The 24,746-nt window shown below is 50.7% G+C and overlaps 1 protein-coding gene across 1 annotated transcript; it reads right to left on the reverse strand.

Moving 5' to 3' along the window:
- On the reverse strand, nt 1-24,700 carry Ppp1r7 (protein phosphatase 1 regulatory subunit 7). The gene is made up of 10 exons (XM_027951673.2): nt 24,534-24,700; nt 21,636-21,764; nt 18,035-18,090; nt 17,295-17,360; nt 16,545-16,675; nt 15,647-15,809; nt 14,127-14,243; nt 12,878-12,982; nt 9,383-9,469; nt 1-1,326 (listed from the first exon to the last, which is right to left on the reverse strand). The coding sequence occupies exons 1-10, from the start codon at nt 24,583-24,585 to the stop codon at nt 1,150-1,152; spliced, it is 1,083 nt and encodes a 360-aa protein (XP_027807474.1). The 5' UTR covers nt 24,586-24,700; the 3' UTR covers nt 1-1,149.
- Nucleotides 24,701-24,746: the final 46 nt, after the last annotated feature.

The following is a 24,746-nucleotide window of genomic DNA, read 5'->3' on the forward strand; positions in this document are numbered from 1 at the left end:
TTCAGGTCACACACTTTATTTTGGTGAGGATCAGAACCAGGAAACGGACATTCAGTTCCAGGCCAACCATTCTGACATCTGCAGCCTCCTTGGCAGCTGATCAGGGAGTCAGCTCGGATGCGCCAGCTCACTCTCCCCAGCTCCCAGGGCAGTCTGTCCCCGTGATGCTGGGCAGAATCTAGAGCAGCACTGCCCAGGGTCTTCTGTGATGACGGAAACAGGCTGCCCCCAGAAACACGTGGCTGCTGAGCACCCGGGGTGTGTGAGTGCAAACGAGGAGCTAATTGTTAATTCATTTTTAATGAATTTGAACTGAGAAAGCCACGGGTGGCAGTGAGTGGCCCCACACTGGACAGTGCAGCTCTAGAGTCTGGGAGAAAAAGGTACCTCTGTTGACCATGTCTTTCAGGGGAAACGAGGGGCCCTGAGGGGGACAATGCCCTCCAAGCATTAAATTTAGGTCTGTTGATGTCAATTTCATATTTAAAGAAGCCAAGGCGATAGCGGGTAGGAATGGGGGCCACACGAGCAGGTCAGGAGTCTGGCCCTTGGAGAAGAGCTCATGCTCTGCTGAAAGCCTGCCTCTGGGGGGCGCCGCTGCACACCTCCAGTCCTCCCACAGGTGGTGAGGAGCATGTGCGCAGGCTGCCAGGGCATGCTGTGCAACAGCTGTGGCTCCAGGCCAGAGCACGGAGGGGCACACAGGGCTGGACCACCTCCTGTCCACACCTGTTTTGTTTTTAATATATATGATGTTTTCAAAATTGGCATGGACCCGTCTGAAAGAGGTGAGGTCATGGCTGCTGCAGGCCAGGGCTGCGTGAGCCCTCTATTAGGATGCCCTGCACCCACCGGGGCAGGGCAGCATGGACATCCTCAGGGCACCCTCAGGCCCCGAGCTGCACCACGAGATGGAGCTGTGTGAGCGCAAGAAGGTGTGCGCTCCCTCTCGGGACCTTGTGGCGGGATTTAATGGCACTGGCGTCTCCAGGTGCGCAGCATCAGACACGCGGCCACCACCAGGGCCTTTTTATTGCCATTGGGTTGTGACTGTTGGTGTAGTGACGCCTTCAGGAGCAACAGGTGGATTAGAAAACCGTGGCTGGGACATTCTTCCGAGGAGAGGGACCAGGTGAGGAGCAGGGTGACTCAGAACCTGACGAACGTGGCATCGATCTGCCGCACGGAGGGCAGGGCCAGCATGACCTTCCGCCGGTACTGCGGGTCCTTCTGCAGGGGGTTGCGCTCCAGGTACACGGTCTCCAGGCTGTGGGCGCCCTTCAGCTCCTCGAGGTCACTCCAGCTCTCCAGGAGGTTGTCATTCATCTGGGGACACATGGGAGAATAGCCCTCAGGACCTTGGAAGGGGTGCGAGGCACCAAGTCCTCCCTCAGGAGAGGGCGGGAGTCGGTGTGGGCATCCCCTCTGTCCCCTGGATGCCTCCTGTCCACCTCTCAGCAGCAGGTTCCAGTGCAATGTACCTGTTCACCTGGGCACTGGGACCACATCCCCTGTGGTCTGGCCTCAGGGCAGCAGTGCAGAGTGCTGCCTCAAAACTTCTCTCCTGCAGGCAGGTGCTGACACAGGCCTGGTCCCCTGTCTGACAGATCAGTTCTCCACAGCTGTTCCCAAGGCTGACGCAGCAGGCAAGGCTGCTCCACCCAACTGCACGGCTCCCAGGCTCCCAGAACCACCTCACATTGGTTCCCAAGGCCCACCCCTGCTGTTTCCATGCCGCCACACCCGGGGAAAGAGTCACTCTGCCAAGGTCCATTGGAGGGGCTGCCTGTAGCAGGAAGAACTCTCACTTCTCAAACAAGCCCTCAGGACAAGACTTAAGTGACCAATGCACAAGTGGCCCACACTTTCCAAAGGACATGCAAGGACAACAAAGCTATCTTGGTAAGAGCTTGAGCACCTATGAAGCTAACGAGACATGTGGGACGTCTGCGAAGGGCAGGTGTGGGGGAAGCAGCCAGGCCCCGGGCCACGGTGTGCTGCCAATGCTAACAAAGGCTCCCTGGAGAAGAGGGCACCAAGCCCTGAGTCTGACCCCATATCTGTCCTGCCCTCTGAGAGTCACTCTTCAGACATGCCACGTCTCAGGGCCTGCCACCCGATGGTGGAGGGAGAGCAGGATGCTCCTGGAGGTTGGCAGGCAGAACCAGGCGGGTAGGAGGCCAAGAGGACTCGCCTCGAGAAGCTTGATGAGACTCGTGCACAGCTGGAAGGGACAGCAGACACAGACACCAAGGGCCCTGAGGGGAAGGCCCTGCTGGCCAGGTCACACTCCAGGGCCGTGGGGTAGGTCCCCCTGTAGGGCTTCCGAGTCTGAGTGTCGCAGATGTGCTGGTGGGCATGGCACTGGATCACACCTTATCTACTGAAGCCAGGTGCAGTGGCACATGCCACTGGGCCTGCAGCCTCAACAGCCGGGCATGACATCTCTCACACTGGCTCGTAGAACTGCCATATCTGCAGAGGTGCCTACCTTGTGGGAGGCTCTGCTCTGTGCTGGGATTCAGCACTGAGCAGATGGCACAGGGGCCAGGGAGAGGACAGAGAGAGGCCAGTGGAGGCAGGGAAGGGGCGATCTTGAGGGCTTTGCAGGGCTTGGCTTTTGTTCTGAAGTGAAAGGGAAGGGCTTGGAACTTCGTATTTGAGAAGGATCCATCTTATGTGAGGGGACACACAGGGCTGCAAGTCAGGAGGCCCCTGAAATGGCTCAGGGAAGGGATGCCGGTGGCCTAGGCCAGGCATCCGCAGCAGAGGGGAGGAGGTGGAATTCTAGACACATTCTGGAGGCAGAGGCAAGATGCTGGATTGGATGTGGCATGTAAGAGAAGGGGAAAGTACAGGAGAAATCCAAGGTTTGGGGCCCAAAGAGCTGGAAGGACAGAGATGCTGCCCACTGAGATGAGCCACATAGAGGAGACAGGGAGAGAACTCATGAGCCCAAGCTTGGACATCTTGCTTGGGTGGCAGTTGGATGTCCAGAGATGCTTCCAGGAGCACAGCAATGCCACGTACATCTGTGAGACTGAACAGGCCTACCAGGGGGAGAGAAGAATGCCGAGGACTCAGCCCCGGAGCACTCCCTTGATCTGTGGGTGCAAAAAATCCAGGAGGAACCAGCAAAGACCACCAAGGTGTGACTAAGGTGACAGCAGCGCCAAGCTGGCCTATCACCTGTCATCTCATCTATCTCTATCCGTCATCTATCTACCATCCATCTGCCCATTAATCATCTGTTATCCATATCCATTGATCTATTTCCCAGAAGTTAATGAAGCAAGTATTTCAAGAACAGATTGATCACATGTTATCTACTGAAGCCAGGTGCAGCGGCACATGCCAATATCCCAGCTACTTGGGAGGCAGAGGCAGGAGGAGCCCAGTTCAGGGGCAGCCAGGGCAGCTCTCTGGTCGTTGGTCTGAAATCCATGCTGCCCTGCTCTCAGCCACAGATGGAGAGGGACGTCCACATGGGCTTCGGGAGGCTCTGCTCTGTGCAGCACCCCTCCACCCTGCCCGTATCGCACCTTCCTGATGTCATAGCTGACCTCTGCTGGCAGAAGGGCCTGCTCTGCTTGGCCAAGTGTTCTAGGCCAGAAGGGAGTGACACTGCTCACCCTGAACTCTCTCTTCTCCAGCCTGTAGTCCTGTGGCTTCCAGAGAGCTGACCCTGTGGGAGGGCGAAGCAGCCAGCTCCATGTCAAGGTCTCCTGCAGAGGGGTGTGACAGGCAGGCTTCCTGCTCCCCTGCTTGAGGACCTCTTTTCACAGACCTTTTCATGGGACTAGTGTGTCACCAGCTCTGGGGAATCTAGATTTCCAAAACCCAGAGCTCAGGCCATGGGGGCTGATCCCAAGAGCTGCCCATGACAGCTGAAGCTCAAGTGGCACACTGCTGCCGGCCCGTCGGCCTCCACCGGAGGGCGCAAGGCACAGTGGCCGTTCTAGGGTAGATTCTTAGATTCTGTTCTGTTGAGCATGAGCCTGTGACACCACACCATCGGGCCTGAGCTGGTCACAAGGCCAATGCAGGCAGGGCCTGCATACCCAGAGGCAGGGAGCTGGTTCCACAGACCCTGGCAGTAGACAGCTTGGGACAGGAGCACCTTCCTGCCAAGGATTCCTAGTGCCCTGCTCCTGCATTTGGTCAGGGTGACGACCGCTCCTCTTGCTGGAGGAAAGAGACAGGCAGTCCCCTGAGGGAGGGACCAGGGAGCCTGTGTCACCCCTTTGGGCCAGCTTGTCCTGTGAGGCAGAGGCGAGTGCCCATGCTGGGAGCCCACACCTGCCTCCCCTGTACTCTTGGCTCCTGTGGGCTGTGTTCTTATGGTGCTTACAGACCTTGTACACCACAGAGAATGACAGACCTTTCAGAGAGCAGGTGTGCTTTTTTAACCAGCAAGATATTCTGCATTTTTATAAAATCAGGCATGTCTATGTTTTGTTTTTTTCACTCTTGGCTTTCTAAACTTGGTTAGGAAGATCTCTATGACATCTTCAGTGAAAAACGATCTCAGGGCACTACGTCAAACAGTCCTCCAGGGGCTTCTTCTCTACTTTTTTACAATCTGACCTTTTTCATGTTTACAATCAACAGACACCCTTCTACCAGCAGAAAACACAGCTAAGCAATTTACACCGCAAGGTGACTCTCACAGCAGCCACAGGGCACACGGACGGTCCAGGCGACTTTAGATTGCGTCTGTGGCAAGTGTCGTAGGACTTGGCACTCAGAATGTCTCAGCCATCATGGTTAATCACTCTATGATGCCTGAACAGTGACAAGGCCGCTGGCCACACTTTTCTCAGATGCACTCTGCTGTAAGCAACCTGACTGCAGTTACATGCTCTAGCACGTGAGCCTTTATCTGTACCTCTCTGCTGGGAGGTCCCCATGTGGAACCACTGGCTCAGTGTGGGCATTTCTGTCGTTCTGCCGTATGGGATGGAGCGCAGGGTGCTCTACCAGTCTCCTCACCCCTTTTCGAGACGGGGCCTCACTAAATTGCTGAGGCTGGTGTCAAATGTGCCATCTTCTTGCTTCGGTCAGGCTGCTGAGTCGCAGGGGATCCCATGCATGGGATGCCGGTAAGTGTGGTGTCCAGTGTTATTCACAGTGGCCTCCACCTGACTGCCCACCTTCCCTTCCGAAGTCTACTCCTCTAGTTCAGCCAGCTCTGCCCCCAGCACTGCTGGGTGCTGGTGAGACCCAGGGAGCAGGATGGCCCAGAGAGTGCACTCCACAGACACACGTGGGCTGCTGGTGCCAGTGCCCAGGGAGGGACAGAGCCTTGGTTCTGTGAGAGGAAGGAGCTGATGGCTGCACAGTAAGACTATTTTTAGTGTCATGAGATGGGACACCTGAAGACGGTTAAGACGATACCTCTTGTTATGTACTGTTTTTAACAATTAAAAAAAGACAACAGCAGATAAATCCCCTCACCCTCATGAAGACCGCACAGACACAAACAGAGGGTAGATAGAGAGGACATCTGCCTCAAGACATGTGAAGGCCCTGCGCTGGGCCTGCCTTCTGTCACGCGCCAGCAGGACACAGGACACAGGAAGCAGCTGCTTCTGCACACTGGACCTCAGGCGATGCAGGACAGTGATTCTGAGGAAGGCAGCAGATGCGTAAGCCTCTGTCTGAGGAGCTTTCTGGACTGTGAGGAGGGGCCCAGACAGGCCTGGGGTCATGCTGAGGTGAGACGGTGACCAGGGAGGCAGAGGTGGCTGGAGTTTCCAGGTGTGAGCTGTGCAGGGAAAAGAGCTCCAGGAAGCCCACTGTGTCTGTCCTCTTGCACCCTGGACTGAAGCTAAGCCACACACAGTAGGGACACCAGGCAGAGGGAGCTGAACAGTTACCAGAGCAAACACGGGCAGGGACGTGTGTGTCCACCCAGAACATGCACTAAGCAACACCAGGGGCAACGGCGTGGGAACAGAGGTGGGTTGGTCCCAGAAGAGGACTGTGCAGACTTGCCCTGGGAGCCTAGAGAAGCCTCAGTAGGTCCAGCAGTCGCTCCACTTCCTGCCAGATGAACAGTCAGTGTCCTTCAAATCCAGACACTTCACAGTTCAGCACCTCCCAGAACATCACACTAATAGGTGGCACAGCACCTGACTGAGGAGGAGGGAAGCCGATTCTGAAAACAACCAGCTCTTCTCAGGGTCGGGAAATACGACATCTGGTATAAAAACCCACTCCCTGGCTCAGCAGCCACCTGGCCATTGCAGAAGAGACGCAGACCTTGGAGACGATAAGAATGATCATGAGGAACAGTGACGGGGACAGTAAGGGGAGGCACAGCAGGGGCGAGATGGGGGGCGGGTACGGGCCTCCAGGAGCTGACTGCCAAAAGGCCCATGGGGAAGACGCTGGGGGCAGGGGGCTGGCCAGACTTCAGAGGATGATTCCCAGGCATTTTCCATATTTGATACAACCTATAAACTCACAGATCTAAAAAGCTCAATGAACTCTCACCCATCAAAGAAAAAATAAACTACTCTATGGCACTTCGTATTACAGTTGTAAAAACAAAAACAAAACAAAATAAAAATTGATTAAAAGAACATTAAAAAAGCAGTCAGAAGACAAAAGACAAGTTACACAAATAAGAACCATCAGAGATTTCTCACTGGAAACAAGGCAAACCAGAGGACCATGGAACAGGAAAAGAAAACCATGCCTACCCATAACACCAGCCTTCAAGAGGGAAGGCCAAGTAGAGATTCTGAAGACAAATCAAACTGAGGAGTTGCTTTATAGCAGATTAATAATGAAGAATATTAAAATTCTTCAGGTAGAAGGAAAATACCCAGTGGAAACTCAGATCTACAAAAAAGAAAGAAGAACGCCAGAAATAGCAAAATAAGTGAGTTTTCTTGTTTTAAATTTAAAGGATAACTGATATAACAATAGATCATGAAGCTTATAAGATATTTAAAAATGAAATGTATGACAACATAGCTACTGGAGGGAAGAACAGAGTACACTTTTGTAAGGGCCTTCCATTATATGTGCAGTAGCACAATATTATCTGTACAAAGAATGTGGTAAATTAAAAATATACTTTGCATCTTAGATCAACCAATAAAACAACAATAACAAAAATCCAAAAGAGGTATATCAAATACACCAATAATAGAGATAAAATAAAACAAATATTTTCATTCTAAAAGAATCTAAGAAAAGAGAAAAGGAACAAAGAATAGATGAGACAAATAAAAAGCAAATACCAAAATGGCCGGAAACACAGTAAATGCAATTGCATTAGATGGAAGTAGTCTAGAGTTGGCCGTGCCAGCCTGGACAAAAGAGCAAGCCTGACTGTACACTGTCTGCAGGGAGCAACAGGTAAATCATAAGGACACAAGGTCAGAGCGGATGGGTGGGGCTAGTGGTAGAGTGCTTGCCTGGCATGCATAAGCCCAGGGTTTGATGCCCAGCAGTACAAAAAAAAAAAAGAAAGCAGATGGGTAGAGACAGAGTCCCTGAAATACTGGTCCTAGACAGATGCAGGGGATCTGTTGGCACCCAGAACTAGGGTGAAGAGGACAACAGTGAGGGGGGAACTGCACTAGACCCCACAGCCCTGCATGTGCATGTACCTGGTAACAGACCTCCAAAGCACAGGCAGTGAAGGCTGCTGGCTCTGGGAGAAGAAACAGTATCCACCAGGCACAGCAGGAAGACTGCACGCTCTTCTGTCAGTCAAGGCATAACAAGTGGATAGCCACTAGTTACCATCTCTGGGTCATTAAACCTTTCTTAGGACTGGCTCCCTATTTCCTCCTACGGACCAAATGCAGCTCACATGTGATGTGGGCAGGGAACCTAGTTTGAGAGTTCAGAGTCAGCAGTTTCCCTTCTTGGATCTAATTCCTCATCTGCAAAACAGGCCAAGCACCTTATTCATAGGCGGGCTGCCACTGTGAGAGGAGACGGGGAGCAGGGGACACTCAGAGCCCTGAATGGACTCTGGCTTTGTCCATGGCCTTTTTCTGTGGTCTCAGAAACAGGGTTTCTTTCTGCTCCAGGGTCAGGTACTGTCTGGCCCCAGTGATCAAGTACCAGCTGACCTGCTTCCCTGAGCTGGGACGCCCCCTGGCTCCCGACTGTGCCTCGGCCCACGTCCTGCCCACTGGCAGAACACTCAGAAGAATCATGTTTCAGAAATCTGTTTCGGTACCATTTCCTACCAATGCCCAGGCCCTTCTCTGGGCTCCTCATTCCTGTCTGGCTCCTCTGTGTGGTTCTCTGGGCTGCTCTTGTCGGCCTACTGGCAGCCACACCTTCCCACTCACTAGTGGACTCCCTCAGCCTGGGCACTCTCACCACCTGCCACAGATATGCTCTGTACCATGTTCTGACACCACCCAAGACTCAGTCTCTTAATAGGGGGCAAGGGGCATTTTCATAGTGGGCTACTTGTGTTCTGGGGTAACTTGGACGATCTTTCAAGATGGGAAAAGGAAAACACTGCAGTCAACAGTGTGGTAGACAGAAGGGATCACCCCTTAGAATTCACACAGACCTTGCATCCAAGGACATCAGTCCATGGCACTGCAGGGGATAACGTGAGGGGAGGGTCAAAACTTGGGAGAACTCCTATGGAATCCCAACACCAAGGACTTCAATGCTGTAGTCACTTCTCAGCCCCTTCAGAGGATGGAAAAACCTCCTTTTTTTTTTTTTTTTTAGGGAGGGGCGGTACTGGGGATTGAACTTAGGGGCACTTGACAACTAAGCCACATCCTCAGCCCTATTTTGTATTTTATTTAGAGACAGGGTCTCACTGAATTGTTTAGTGCCTTGCTGTTGCTGAGGCTGGCTTTGGAACTCATGATCCTCCTGTCTCAGCCTCCTGAGCTGCTGGGATTATAGGCATGTGCCACCACGCCCAGCTGCAAAGACCTCTTATCCTGATTTCCTCCTACGGGCTCTGCCACACTGCACCCACAGCCACACCACAACTACTGATGAACACAGCAAATCCCAGGGTGGCCAACCCACCTGACACTCCTTCCACTGTGCTGGGCTGTGTCTGTACTAAATGCATCCGCCCCTCCACTGGGATCTGGAAGCCTCTCAGTCAGTGGACAATTCTAGGCTTAACCGTACATACAACAGGGCTTCTCCCATGTGCACGTGCACAACCACCACCTGGGGTTTTGTTCAGGTGAAGATTCTGCACTTGGGAGACGGGGGTGGTGGGACTGCTTCCCAGTTCTGGGGGTGCTACTGGTCTGTGACTTGCACTGAGGAGCAAGGCCATAGACACCTCAGGGTTTCTCACGACCTCTAGCACATTTCACTCAATAGGACCCACTCAGCTAAGGACCACCAACCCTAGAATATAACTTACCCAGAATTCTTGCAGCTCTGTTAGATGGCTGATATTTTCGATCTTCTTGATTCTATTTGATGCAATGTCCAACATCGTAAGTTTGTTCTAAAATAAGAAAATAAGATTCTTCCTGGATTACCACAGCTCAACAGTGACCCTGTGACCACGTACAGTGGGAAGTACAGAGTTCAGAGCTGCAGGGTGTCAGTTCCCATGCTGACCAGAGGAGGTAGCCTGCCCCCTGCCTGCAGCCCTTCCCAGCCAGGCTCTGGCTTCAGTGCTGCCCACAGAGCCCTCCCTGGCATTTGAAGCTGGCTATGTCAGTTCCCAAGCCCCAGGTCTACTGAGGGCCCCAGTGAGACTTAGACCCTGGGCTCTGAAGAAGGGGTGACAACTGTGCCAACAAGTATTCAGTGTTCCATTCTTGCAAATGAAACACCTCTCACTAGAAAAGAGCCTGGGGCCTGCTGAGGCTAGAAGCTGGCCAGGCACACAGCAGAGGTGGGAGGAGGCACTCTGGCCTCCACCTGTCTTCTTCACAGAGGCCCTTCCACCTGGGGTGAAGTGACCAGGAGCAAGGCCAGGAAGCTCAGTGCTGAGCAAAGGCTGGAGCTGCACCCTGTGGGACTCAGGGATGACGGGATTAGAAGCTGGAAGGCTGTGACATTCAGCCACAGAGGACAGCGTCTGGGCAGGCTGAGCACTGACACAGACGGGTTGTGCAGGACACAGCCTGGTGCTTTGGGCTCTGTTCTACAGATGTGTGTGAGACACTTCTCACATGTCAGCTAAGCCTGGGTGACTGTTTTAAAGTTCAGAGCTTCAAGGTTTCACAAACCACAATCTCATGGTGAAAGTGAAGTCTGCCACGCTGCTCGACACAGTGTACTTAAAAGCCACCCAGCAAGTTTTTCTAATTGAAGGCCATCACTCATACTGGCCAAACGCCTGGACAGCAGTCCCTCCCCTCCTCTTTGCCCTTCAGTGCTCCTGATTGAGGGTCCTTGTCCTCCATTTTCTACTGTATTCCTGGTATTCTAATTCCAAATTCTCCTGTTTTTTTTTTTTTTTGGGTACCAGGGATTGAACTTGGAGCATTCAGCCACTGAGCCACATCCCCAGCCCTATCTTGTATTTTACATAGAGACAGGTTCTCACTGAGTTGCTTATCATTTGGCTTTTTCTGAGGCTGGCTTTGAACTCATGATCCTCCTGCCTTAGCCTCCTGAGCTGCTGGGATTATAGGCATGCGCCACCATGCCCAGCAAATTCTCCTGGGTTTTAAGGGAAAGTTAAGAAACACCTTAATAAAATATAAAACCCCACAAGAGCTTGCAAGTGCTGGGCTGGCAGCTGTGGCCTTGGCACTCCTTGAGGTCCCAGGGTTGCCTCCCTGGCCTGCACACCTAGCATCCCACCAGCTGGTGCTGAGAGCACCAGCAGAGTCACAGAAGTGCATGGGTGTGAGAGTTGCTACATGGTTACCATGCTGGGCCTGGAGTGGGACTGGTGTGGGCACAGCCACGGTGGCTCCTTCTACTTCTCTCTTCTTGCTGACCCAGCTATGTCCGATCAGAGTACTGAGCACTGAGAGCACAGGGCAGGAGTTCAGGGAGCTTCAGAGCAAAAAGGGTCTTAGGAGCTGCCCGCTGCCAGCAGCTCGTCCCAGCACTCTGCCTGCCCTGTGGGGGTACCCTGTGTGTCTGAAACTTGCATGGTCAACCTAGGCCTCGTGAAGCAGGAAGACCTGGCACTCGGACAGAGCACTGGGTGCTGGCTCTCAGAACTGGCCTCTAAACACTGAACTCAGGGATTCAGTTGCACACTCAAAGACTTTCATGTGTTTTGGGAGCTGGACAATGTTTTGAAAGCTCATCAAAAGCAAACCAGTAAAGCCAGGAGCAGCGGCCCACGCCTGTCATCCCAGTGACTGAGGAAGCCAAGGCAGGAGGATTGTAAGTTCAAAGCCAGCCTCAGCAATTTAGTGAAACCGTATCTCTAAATAAAATATAAAAAGGACTGGGGATGTGATTCAGTGGTAAAGTGCCTCTGGGTTCAATTCCTGGTACCAAGGTGGGGGGGGGAAGTAACAGGTAAGTGCACACACACAGAGGTCATGGCATTCTGTGGTGCCAAGTAACACGTGGGCCAAGGCTGGTGCCAGCATGAGCCAGACCAGTGCAGAGAAAAGCCCAGGGCACAGGACATGGAGGTGGGGGGATCTGTGACAGCACATCTGCCATCTGGGAAAAAGGCACATACTTCCTTATCTTCTTCCAGAGGATAAGTCTCCCCTCAACCAAGAGATCAAACTCAGAAGAAAATTAGGTGAATATATGCTTTCTAGTTGAGAACATTCCAGAGAAGACACTGGCACATTCAATTACAGTGAATGTCTTAATAACGTGATCATCTTTAATGCCACTGTTTTTTTTTTCCCTTCTGTTTTGTTTCAGAGCCCAGGGAGGGTCTAGTGTTTGACCAAGGTAAGACTCTGCACTCCTGCTTCTCTCCTGCTTGCTGAACAGGTCCCATCTTCCGCGGCAGTGGGACTGCTGACACAGGCTCCTTGTTGGGGCTGCTTGTGTATCTGTTTCCTGCAATCCCCCTGCTACAGCTAGAACCCCCATCCCACCACCAGGAACGCTCCCACTCCTGCTCATCCTGCACTGCAGAAGCAAACACCTGGCCTGCACATCAGTTTTATAAACTCTTGAGTGCAAAACTGAAGGAAGGTGACCAAACTTCCCACAGGTATAGTCCAACTTTTCCAATTTTTTTTTTTTAGATATTGGTGAACTGAAATTAGAAACATCTTTTTCCTTCTATAACAGTAATAATGGCATCCAGGCCCTGGGTGAGGCAAAAGCCAAAGGAGCCTGAGATGAGACTGAAACACTACCTTGACAGTACAAAAGTGACCCTTCTGGTTACATTTGCTGGCAATTAAACAAAACAGGGGGGAAAAAAATACAGTAAAATTGAGTGAGAAAAAGTATTTTATTTGTCTTGACTTCTGCACTGAGCAGCAGCAGGATGAGCTGAAGGCAGCTGCGGGAGAGGGTCTAGAGGGTGAGGGGAGAGCAGGGTGGATCGGGGAGTAGGAGCAGACTGGTGAGAAGCAGCAGGGGCAGTGGAGAGGTGGAGAGGTGGAGAGGAGCAGCTTCCTGAGAGCAGCTGACAGCCCCTTGCCCTGTGGCCCCAAGAGACCCCTGCAGCTTGAGGAGGGGCTGAGGCAGCAGGCATGGGGCAGTGAGTTCAGTGGCCAGGAGGGAGGAGGGAGGGAGGGCTGCTGACGCCAGCATTCCCATTTGTGCCTAGACTGCATGGTGGACATGCCAGCAAAGGCCTCCTGAAATCCCCCACGTGGCCATGGTGTAGTGCATGGGCCCTTCAATGCACTTGGGCAGAGTGTCTACCTGAGACCAGTCCTGAAGGCAGGGTATGCAGGCTGCCAGCTGCCTGCCCACAGGCACCCCCCACTCCGCCCCAGACAGATTGGTGGGTGCTTACGTTGTTCTCCAGGCCCTCGATGACCTCGATGCCATTGTGGCTCAGGTACAGCTCCCGCAGGTTCACCAGGCTCTGCAGGCCCTCGATCTTCGTCAGCCGGTTGCTCTGTGAGGGGAGAGCCAGAGTCACAAGAGCAAGGAGCAGTGCAGAGAGTGAGAGATAAAGGGTTTTAGGAAGTGGAGCTCCTTATTATTCTGAAGAATCCTAAATGGGTATTTCATTTAAAATGTGCTAGAATGGAGCTTGTGCAGATTGGAAAGAGGACCAAGTCTGTTAAACAACACTAAAATTCATGCATGGAAATTCAGTTTCTTACATTAGGAACTCTTTTTAGATGTACTTAGGAAGATTTACTTGAATTAAATTTAACAACTTTAAAATATCAAAATCACTGAATATTTTGAAATAAATTATCATTTCTTTTAAAAGTTAGACCTGAAGAACTTGTTTTCACTCTGCAAAACATCTGCTTTATAAAGGATCAGAGTGGTTTTATGTGTACATCACTGGTGGTCAGTGGGACCTGCCATGCCAGGCTGTCCCTAGAGCATCCAGTCACAACTCCCTTCAAGGGTCTCATTTCACAAATTTGCTTCTGACAAAAGCCAAACAAACAAACAAACCCCCAAAACAAAACCCCAATTGGTCATCTGAGGCCCAGCACACTTGAGTGTTGACTGCTGCCCATCTGCTGCTGGCAACAGGGCCTGGACCCTCTGGGAGCAGGCAAGCTCTTTCTTCTGACCTGTAAATGAAAACTACCTCATTATCTAACTGCTAATAAGAAAAAAAAGAACATGATCTTTAAAGAAAGAAATTTTAGCAGGGTAGGGTTGCGCATAGTCCCAGCTACCTGGGAGCTGAGGCAGGAGGATCCCAAGTTCTAGCCAGCCTGGATAACTCAGTGAGAACCTGTCTAGGGGGAAAGTGGGGATATGGGGGCTGGGACCGTGGCTTAGCAGTAGAGTACTTGCCTAACATGTTTCAGACCCTGGGTTCTACCCTCATTGCCACAAAAAAGAAAAAAAAAATTAATAACTTTATTTATTTATTTTTTATGTGGTGCTGAGGGTCAAACCCAGTGCCTCACACATGCTAGGCAAATACCCTACCACTAGGCCAGCCTGAAATTTTTAATATTTATAAAAAACCAAACTGTTAGTTGGGCACACATATGAGAGTATGTGGTCTGTGGATGCTGGGTGTAGCTGTGGCTCAGGCCCTGCCAGAAAGCTGGGGGTACCAGTACCTGCATACTGAGGACGGTCAGGTTGGTAAGTGCATCCAGGTTCTGAAGTTTAGTGATTTTGTTTTTCCCCAAAAACAAACTCTCCAGGTTGGTTAATGTGTCGATATTTTCGATTGCCTGTGAAGAGGACAGAAGGGCAGTCAGCACTGTGCCGGGGACTATGTGGGACAGTGAGGCCCTAGACCAGGAGGCAAGGCAACCTGGACTTCAGCAATGACACTGGGCCAGCCTCTCATCTGCTCTGCGAATTTTCCAATGAAATCTCACTGGAAAATATATAATGAAAAACAGGAAAATGATGGGTGGGGTCCAAGGCCCTGTCTCTTGGCCTGACTCCCAAACCCAAGAGGGTTTTCAGACCTCTGGGGTTCCAGGGACACAGTTTGAAACTCATGGAGCGGCTTTCTTGTGTCCCTCCAGTTCTCTGGCCTGGGCTGGCATATTCATCTTATCTTGTACGTGTCAAAGTGCACTCACTCCCCTGAGCCTAGGTCTCCAAGAGTGAGATGCTAGCAGCTCTGACTCAGGCCTCCACATCTCCAGATCCTGAAACATCCATGACGATCCTGGGGGCTGGGCTATCTTCATTCCACTGCTTTACTACCAAACACTCCTCCATTGCTATGGGCTTGAATGGTTCTCATTCCTGCCCAGGGGGACCCTCCTTTCTTTCTGTTGGGCAGATTCATGCCCCAGTATCAATCCACATGTGACCTCTCAGGTTTGCGCTCCATCAGATGCTGGGGACTCTTCACAGGACTCTCAGTCAGCTGGTAAAGGACTCGATCCTGGTTCTATGGAATACCACCTTTGCTTTTCAAAGCCTCACTTTCCATTTTGCACCTTGTCTTCAAGGTCAAATGGATCCTGGAGAAGAGCAGATCGGATCTTGCCAGGGGACCCAGTCCAGGAGAAGCACCAGCCCAGTACACTATTCTCAGCAAAATGCCACTTGGTTATCCAATGGCAGATCACTGAAGGGACCACCTAGCTGTGTTTGGGGAACCTTTATCTTGGAGGCTCCCTAGAGAAAACCATAAGCAGGCAACAAGTTCAGAAGCGAGGTTTCCAGGCTGGCTGGCTGGCTGTGGTAAACGCCAGCTGGGAAGGGTGTGAATTGGGGCCCCCAAAATCTATGCACTGAAGACATGGCAGACCACTTAGTATGGGCACGTATTCTGATTAATATATTTTTTTTAAGAATTTTTTAATATTTATTTTTTAGTTTTCGGCAGACACAACATCTTTGTTTGTATGTGGTGCTGAGGATCGAACCCGGGCCGCACGCATGCCAGGCGAACGCGCTACCACTTGAGCCACATCCCCAGCCCCACATATTCTGATTAATATTGACTTCTAGTTAGCAATTAAAATAATAATAATAATAATGATTTTCCTTTTTCTGAAGAACCACAACACTGTGAGAGAAACCCAGCCAAGTGCACCTCTGGTGTGCTCCCTGGTGGCCCAGGCAGACCCGGCGGCTCCCCAGGACACCCGCAGGCATTGTCTGCACCTACCCGGATGCGGTTAGACCCCAGCTCCAGCATCTGCAGTTGGTGTAAGTTGCTTATATTCTCAATTTTATTGATTTTATTGTTGACCAAGAAGAGTTTTTTCAGCCGTGTCAATTTGTCAATCCCTTCAATGTTTCTTAGTAGATTAAAAGAAATATCTAGAATCCTGGGAATAAGCAAAACATTTTTTTTTTTTTTAAATAAAAATGAAAACAGAATGCACATGAGTTAGAATTTAACTAGCTCAGAGGTGGCATCACCACTGTGGACACAGGGTCTGACCACAGCCCTGAATGGGCTGTCACACAGTGCTGTCACACAGTGGTGAGGCTGCCAGGACCTGGAGTGCACTAGAGCAGCCCAGGCACCTGACACTGTCTCCTAGGGCTGTGTGTGGGGCAGAAACAAGGTTCCATTCCAGGGGAGGACCAAGCACCAGGTGCTGCACACAGAATGAACCTAAGAAGTGCTGAATTAAAAACAAACAAAGATCAACAAGCAACAGAGGGTTTGCAGAAGTCTAGGTAAAGTTACTTATCAGGACCTGATTCCTTTAATTAGAAAGGACAGTGAATTCTTTATTTTAAAAGAGGGTTCAAAGGGCAAAAGGACATTTTTGATTTAAGTTCTCATCTTCCTGATTTTGCCTTCATCCCTGGAGCCTGGCCAGAGTCCCAAACCAGTTTTCTAGTTAAGACTGACTAGCAAGGGGATGGCACACAGGAGCTGCCGTGCCCACTGGGAGCCCTGGACACAGCAGGCAAAAAACTGGGAGCCAGGTGCAGGGGAGGACCCTGTGTCAGAGGTGGCCTCCAGAGGGTGTTGGTTCTAGGAAGGCTGGCTGCCCCCTATCCAGTTATCTCCCCCCCCAGTCCCAACTCCTCTGGGTCTTCCCACTCACTCCAACTGTGTCAGTGCCTCCAGGTTCTCGATCTTCTTGATCTGATTGTCATACAGATCCAACTCACGAAGACTCTGCAGTTCTTCCAGGTTCTCAATGCATTTAATTAAATTCTGACGAAGGCACAGAGTCTGGGGACAGGAAGAGGACAATTGACACAGGCAATGGGCAGGTTGCAGAGCCAGCCTTCCTAGCCAGAAGACACGGTCTACTTTTCTCACTGTTTCCTAGAAAAGTGGTGTCCTTCCAGAGGCAGGTGGGCAGAGGTATGAAGCTGGAATTGTCCTGCCCCACCTGGGGACAAGCAGAGGCCAAAGGGAGGAGGCTGTGCAGGCCCCACACCAAGTAGGCCTACTTGGGGAGGGAGGAAAGGTCTGGGGCTGGAACACAAGCCGTGTTCTGGCAGAATGAGCCTTTGGAGTCTCCATTCTGAGAAGCAGACATGTTTTTTGTGTGTGGTGCTGGGATGAACCCAGGGTCTTGTGCATGCTAGGCAAGCATTCTACCACCCGAGCTGTACCCTAGTTCTTGAGAAGCAAATTTGACTGCAGAAGTCAAGGACTGTAGACTTAGGCAAGTGCCCCTCTGAAAGAGGCTCAGAACCAAGGCAGGCCTAAGCCCAGACTACCTCTCAGGTTCCTCCACTACTGCAAAATGCTGGCTATGTTCAGAAGACAGGGAGGTGCATGAAAGGTCCATACACAGGTCTGTGCCTTTCACAGGATGGGAACAAGGACAGAACCTCCTCACCTTCACCTTCTTCAGCACCTCGAAGCCTTCAATTTTTCCAATGCGATAGTGATTCAGATCAACATCCTGAAACAGACAAAATCTAGCTCAGCTGCAGCAGAATGCCTGGTGACCTGGTTCCTGGAACAGGGGCTGCCAAGGGAGGCTGTCAGGTGGATGAGGTGAGGGTGAGTGTGAGAGACCCAGATTGGGTTTGTGACTGACAGGTGATGGTGATGTGGGGTGAGCTGTCAATCTGATGCTCTTGGTTTAGCTACTGTTCATATTAGTTTTACATGAGACTGACCCTCTACATGAATGGCATGTGGCAGTTTTCTCTGGGCTACTCCCAGCTCCCTTGAGCACAAAGCACAGCTCCAGCTCCAAGAAGATGCACTTCTTAATGTCAGCATCAATGAGCAGCTGTGGGTTGAAGAGAAGACCCCAGGCTATTCAATCCCTTAACAGTTGGCCGTTGGGGATGTGAGGGTCCCACCACTGACAAAGTAGTCATTGTGCTCATGTAATTCACAAGTCAAAAAGGATTTCACTGGCCATAGTCCTCAGTGGGTAAACAGAAATGAGACTCAATCACTGGTGTTAAACAAAGCAAGAATACAGAAAATTGACCCAACTAAGGGAGGCTTAGGTGACCTCTTTAGGGAAATCACTTACTAATTTGTCACCTTCATAAAAAATAACCTGACAGTCAGGGTGATCTGTCATGCCCCCCTGAGGCTGGGTCGAGTAGGCTGCATTACCTCTGCATCTCGGTCCAGGCTAATGGTTTCCATATCCACAGCCAGCTCATGTTCCTCTAAAGAAAAGGAGAAGGAAAGAGCTCATTTAGAACTGTTCACGAGAGGCAGTCGCCCCGAGTCAGTGAAGAGCTGCTATTCTGTCCAGGGTCTGAGACATCCGGCTCATGCACCTAACTGAAATGCAGAGGACACCAAGGGTAAAGACTGATGTTTCAAGCATCCCGAGTTTCCTGAATCCAGCTTCTGGCAAAGGTCTCCAAACTTCCATCAGTGCCTCCAAACTTCCCAAGAAAGGAAATGCAGCCTGAAGGTACTGGCGGAAGAAGGAGCTGCCCGAGCCATGGAGAGCCCAGTCTCTGCTGGGGATGCAGACTCAGAACCTTCCTGGAAACCTCAGAGTGCTCGCTGGCAGCTGCCTGCCCTCCTGTGCATTCCTTCCCTCTTGTCTGTGGCAGTAAATCAGGCCATCTGAATACAAACCATGCTGGGTGTGCCATGTGTTCCAGGACGAGCCTTTTAGTGCTTAGAAGATAGCCCTGCATCTATGAATGCTCTTCTCTGCAAAGAGCAAACAAAATGAGGCACAGCTAAGAGCAGGGCTAAGGAGCCTCAATGAATAATTTAAACACCTTCTCAACTAGAAGACGGTGAACTAATTCCAGCAGAGAAGCTCACTCAAGATTTCACAAGGACTATCTACCCCAGAGCTGGGCTCCTTCAAGCTAGGCGCTAAGACACACAGAGACACACGTGAGCACACACAGGCAATACACACCCCTTAAGTATGCTCAAGGCCCCAGTTTCATCCTTGGAATCGCCCCAAACAAAAACAAAGAAACAAAAAACCCCACACTTGAAGAGCAATAGTTTTTCTTCCATATTATAAAATGTCCAATCATTGCTAACATTTTCCCGATTGTCTTATAATTTCTTCCCCCAGTTTACTTGAAATAGAATCCAAATAAAGTTATACATTGTGTGACTGCATGCATTTCTGTTAAATCCCTTTTTTACCTTGCAACTTTTTGCTGGAAGAAAACAGGCTGTTTGTTTTATAGTGGATTCTGAATTCTATGCCCAGAGGCTCTTACTAATTTTTAAACTTTTTGTGGTTTTAGAGGCTACTTACAGGATGTTGACCATGCCATTCAAGTGCTTCCCACTGAGTCATCCTCAGCTCTTTTCATTTTGAAACAGGCTCTGGCTAAGTTGCCTAGGTTGGCCTTGGACTTAACAATCCTCCTGCCTCAGCCTCCTGAGTTGCTGGGATGACCAGGCTTTCACCCCCATAGTTCCTGTAAACTGATCATCACCTTTTCAAGTCTATCTGGGCTCACTCTTCTGTGCACTTGCCTCTGCAATGGAGCTGGCTGACACAGCCCTGGACCTCATGTCCATGGCTGGCTCCCCAGAGGATAAGGAGCCTGCATGCCAGTTAACGTGCACCTGGACTGGAGCCTTGGAGAGGAGCACTGGGCACAGGACCAGCTTAAAACAAAGCAGCAGTGGCCCAACACTGATTTGCTTTTTCATGACGTCTCTTCTATAATGATCAACAGTGGCCAGTTGATAAAAAAAAAGTCATTTACTATAGTTTACTCAATCTTACAGAATACTCACTAATCTAAGAATTAAATAAAAAGAATTGAGAACTGCCAAGAGATCAACCCAAACCTCCCTCAAAAGATAGCATTAGCTCACTCTCCCTGAGCTCAGGAAGTTGTGGGATGAGAAGCACTGCAATCAAGCTGGGGTGCCCAGGCCATTTGGTGTCCAACCAGGATACTGGGAGACTAAAGAAGACACCACACACAGTGGTGCTGGGCCAGCAGGTGGGAACAGGGGCTGCTCCAAACTCCATAGGACTTGTGATCTATAGTCAAGGGAGTACACACTGCCCCCACCACTTGAAATGCCAGCGGAACTGAGAGCAGTTACCTGCCATTCTTCTCAATTATCATGATTACCATAAAAAAAAGGGTAAGGGAATGCCAGGAGCCACAGCACAGACTTATCATCACAGGTACTTGGGAGGCTACGACAGGAGGACTGCATGTTTGAGGTCAGCTTGAGCAACTTAGTGAGACACTGAAAAAAAGTGTGTGTGGAGGTGTGGCTCAGTGGTAGAGTGCTTGCCTAACATGTGTGAAGCTCTGGGTTCAATCCCAGGACTGCAAAACAAAACCAAACCCCTTGACACAAAAATATAAGTTAGAGAAAATAAATAAAAGGTAAAGGTTGATGTGTTCGAGTTTGTGTAGTTGGAACTTAAGACTTAAAAAAGTACAGGGAGGAGTGAGTCCCAGTTTCTCTAAAAAGACTCCAAACGCATATTCCCAGAGAATGGAGAATCACCTAGTCTTCTAGAGGAAGGAGCCTGAGGTTTAGATAAACTGGGCTCCAATCCAGCTGGCCCACCCCCCAGCAATGTGCCTTCTGGGCAAGCGAGGGGTGTCTTACTCTTCTCATCTACCCCAAATTAGAGCCTTGTTACCATGATCCACCAAGATGACATCACTACCTTGGGAACGGAGAAGTCCAGGACCCAGCTGCTACAACTTCCAAGTCCCCCACAGACTGCTAGCACGAGCACATGCCAGAGCCCTTCGTGACTGAGTCAGATGATGACATCCGTGCCCATGGCTTTATCCACCCACGTCACTTGTAGAACAGACTTTGAAGTTTCAAACTAAATGTGATGGGTATTTTTGTGGTAATCTCCTTTTGCCTTAAAATTCAGTTGCCATAGTTACCAATCATCTTGCTGGCACAGAGAGCACAATCCTATTTTAAAAATCAGCTTTGTTTTTATAAACTTATTTATATATATAAGGGTAATGTGTGATTATGAACACCTAAAAAATCTATACATTGCCTACGAGTATGGAAACACAGAAGGCTGAAGTCACATCATCCAGAGACCCTCAGCAACACGGACGCGTTTTCTTTTTTAAGTAGGAAAAACTACATATTCATATTTTTAAACTGAAAATATGACTTTGACATGTATACTGTTCAGAAACTCGCCTTTTTAAACTTAATCATCTGTCTCAGACGCCTCTCTGTGTTCATGTGGTCTCTCTCATTCTCTCTAACGCAAACCAGCAGAAAGGTGAGCGCCACAGCTGGGAGGGTGCGGACTGCTCAGGAGCCGTGTGGCTGGTTCTACGGAGGTGACCATCCTAACCACCACCTACCCGACTCCCAGGCCTGGGGACATGAGGAAGCAGGGTCAGAAATGACTTTGCAAGAACTGAGTGCTACTGTTACTGTGATAGGTCAGCCATTGTGTCTACATCATACCTCGGTTCTGAATCCTCTGGTTCTGTGCCAGAGGACACACTGCCATCAGTGCAGTCCGAACTACATTCTTCCTGCATGCACCACAGGTGAGTTAGCTGGCTAAGGAATCACCCCAGGGCAGACTGCTCCCAACAGCATGCCTACCTGCCCCAGCCCACTGAGGACCCTTGGAGCACAGCACTCCTTCTCAGGACTGGCAAGATACCACCTGAGCAGGACACATATGCCACACAGCTGTCATCCACACAGACACACTTGCCGTCACGGTAAGCTTAGGTTTCTTGGCTGCACCCAGTACCTTCTGGGTCCTCCTCGCCACGCTCTGCTCTGTCCTTCAGGCTCTGCTCGCTGAGGTCTGCCACAAGGCCGCTGCTGCGCTTCTTTCCTTCCTCATCACCCGATTCTTCGGATTCCACCCGCCTGTCAACTGAACCCATGTGTATCAGTGAGAATTCAGTCCACTTTACATGCCCATGAGGAATGTTAATAGGCTAACACTCAGTTGTCAGTCAGCAAGACCTCACTCAGAAATAGTGATTGAGTTCTGTTGGTGACGATTTGTGTCTCAGCACCATCTGAGGCACGCAGTGGCAGGGAGAACTGGAGGCAGAGTGAGAAGGTCACCTGGACACTTGGGCGAATAATATAATACTCTTTCCCTCAGGGTCTTGTGAAGAGTTGCCATGTGTTCAGAAAGCCCCAGACCCCTCTGTGCTCACAGGTGTTAACAGCCACATGGTGAAGTGCATCCTGGGCAGCTCTCACTTGGGCCTAGATACAAACCACAGCGGATCATTGTGACCCTCTGGCCACACATCTCACCCACATTCCACTATCCATTTGGTCAAGAAATCAGTGCACAGAACCACATCCTGAAAGAAATCAAGACTAACTTAAACCAGACTGTGGGCAGGGAGGAGCTTTAATGAAAAATAAGAATGCACCCATACCGCTACACTCCAGCGAAGGTCACCGAAGTTAAGTGTCACTGGACAGAGAGTTACCAACTCAAGGGTTTTAAAGGCTGGTAAAAAAATATTTTTTGAGTTAATGAAAAAGGCAATGACTAAATGTGGCAGGCTAGTAAAAATTCTCTGGCAAGGTTGTTAGATAATTATTCCTTTTCATAACATTTTCCATGACCTCTCTTGGAAGCCTGTCTGGAAGGTCTGAGACACCAACAAATTACATGGAATTATCAATCACACGGAAAGTGTTCTGATTATGGCTTAGTCTACAGAGGGGTGTGTTCTCTGAGGTGAAGTTCCATTTCATCTTTGCTCGGCTCTGCAGGAAATACAAACCATACACAGGAAAGGACTAGTGGATAAAACAAGCCCTTCTAAAAATTACATCCATTCCTTTTTCTCTGACCTGGCAGCTGCCTTGGCTCAACCACTTCTTGCCCGGGGCCTGGGATCTTGCCCTGCCTCCCTAATTCGTCTCTCTATGGCTTGTCTTGCTCGGTTTAATCTATTCTCCATTGTGTGGGAATCTGATCCATGATTCCAGAAGTTTCTGGAATATCAATGGCTCTCCCTGAGTTTGCAAAGCTTGCTCCTAGAGACATAGCTTTGGCAAACCATTTTCTTTTCCAAGTCTCAGTATCCTCATCTGCAGGGGGAGCTAGCAGAGTACCCATACCTCAGTGCTGCTATCAATATTAAATTAGAAAAGTCACAAGAGCAGTTACATGTGTATGACATGCAGGAGAATTTAACAAATAAGTGACTGCTAGCCACTCTGTGGTCCAGGGTCAGGGAAAGCAGGTTTTGCACACCTCCCAGGAGAGAGGAGGGGCAGCCAGTGTGCAACCTGTGACTCTATCCTGAGGGCAACAGAGAGTGTAAAGTGTGGGACAGAGGATCAGCAAAGAAAGTGACTGTGCAGCTCTGGCTGGTACAATGGGCTGGCAATACAATTGCCCTGAGAAAAAGAAGGTCTCAGTTAAGGCATTGGCAGTAAGAACAGAGGAGGTGTTGAGGATTTGGAACTACTAAAGCAGTAGAAGTGTCAGGGCTTGTAATGACACATGTGGGAGTAGAACAGTGAAAAGTCTGACTTTTGTATTTGCCCTTTACCAAGAAATGGAAACAGCTGAAGTGGGAGAAGGAGTGGCTGGGGGAGTGGTGGGAAGAGGGATACAGAAAAGGCATCCCTTGCTTAAAAAGATTCAAGGATATCCAAAGTCCAGGAACTTTGGTGTGATCTTCCCTGGCCAGCCTCATTGGCCACCCCCACCTACATCATGTATGGTGGTCATCCTGGCTCAAACTCTCCTCCACCCCACTTCTTATTTGACAGGGATTCCTCCGGCTGGAATAACATTTGATTCCTCCCACCCCAACTCTTCCTACTGCAGTCTAAGGATTCTTCAAGGTCCAGCTCAAAGCAGCCTTCACCACTCCCGAACACGCCAGTCCTTCCTTCTGCACCCTCCCTCCTATCTCTGTGACCCACTTCCCTAGCACTTTTCACATGAGGCAGTGACTGCTTTTCTGGAGGTCTGGAGAATCAAGAGCATTGAAGCACTCCAAGAAACGATTGGTTCTCTGACTGGGAACAAGTGTGCGGACGCACAAGTCTACGCATGTAGGAATAAAGAATACATGCAACCGAGGACAAATACATGCGTATGTATAACGTAGAGACACACGTAACTGTAAAATACAACTCCAACAAAGTGGTAAAGGAGGAAGAAAGTTGAATTTAGTCTTTTCGTGACTATGATCATGTGGGAAACAGGCCTTGCCTTGTACAACTCAGTCTCTGGAGCTCCGCGTCATCCCTGCACAACCCGTTCACTTCCTAGAAAGGACCCTGGTCCGCCCCAGCCACGAGAACACACCGCGCACTCCCGGCAGGTGCCCGCGCCTGAGCCGACGGAGGACCGCGTCCGGCCTGTCAATCTCGGAGGTTCGGGGCCGGGCTCCCACCGCCGCCGGTCCCCGCCGGCTCCCACCCCCGGACCGGGCTCGCGCAGCTCGCTCCTCTCGGCTAAGGTCCTCGGGCCGCTGCCGCCCTCGGGCCAGGGCTCCCCGGGTCCGAATGTCCCCTCTGTTTCTAGCCTGGCGGGCAGCTGTCAGGGCTCCGCGGCGGTGCCCTGGACGTCAAGCTCCTCTTGGGTGAGGGGCCGTGCCAACTCGCCGTAATCCCCCCGGACCCCTGCCGCCCGTCGCCCGCAGGAGCCGCTCACCCTCCATCATCTCCTGCGACTGTTGCTGCCCGGCGCCTCGCTCTGCCGCCATATTGGCTGCTCTCCCCCTTTCCGGAATCTGTCGCCTCAGAACCCTCAGCCAATCAGAGCTCCCGGCTCCGCGTTGGCCAGCCAATCAGGTCCCGTCGCGGCGACTCCCCCGCGCCTGCGCGGGCGCAACGCCTCATGGGAGCCGTAGTTCCTCAGGAGGGA

This window comes from Marmota flaviventris, chromosome 11 (genome assembly GCF_047511675.1).
Source record: "Marmota flaviventris isolate mMarFla1 chromosome 11, mMarFla1.hap1, whole genome shotgun sequence".
Classification (NCBI taxonomy): domain Eukaryota; kingdom Metazoa; phylum Chordata; class Mammalia; order Rodentia; family Sciuridae; genus Marmota; species Marmota flaviventris.

Bases quoted from the DNA above. Each gene is read 5' to 3' on its own strand.
- Ppp1r7 (XM_027951673.2), bottom strand. From the start codon at position 24,585: ATGGCGGCAGAGCGAGGCGCCGGGCAGCAACAGTCGCAGGAGATGATG. The intron at 14,244-15,646 runs GTAGGTGCAGAC...TCCTCTTCACAG, and splicing joins TGGGGTCTAACCGCATCCGG to GCAATCGAAAATATCGACAC. The intron at 1,327-9,382 runs GTAAGTTATATT...ATGTGTCCCCAG, and splicing joins CAGAGCTGCAAGAATTCTGG to ATGAATGACAACCTCCTGGA.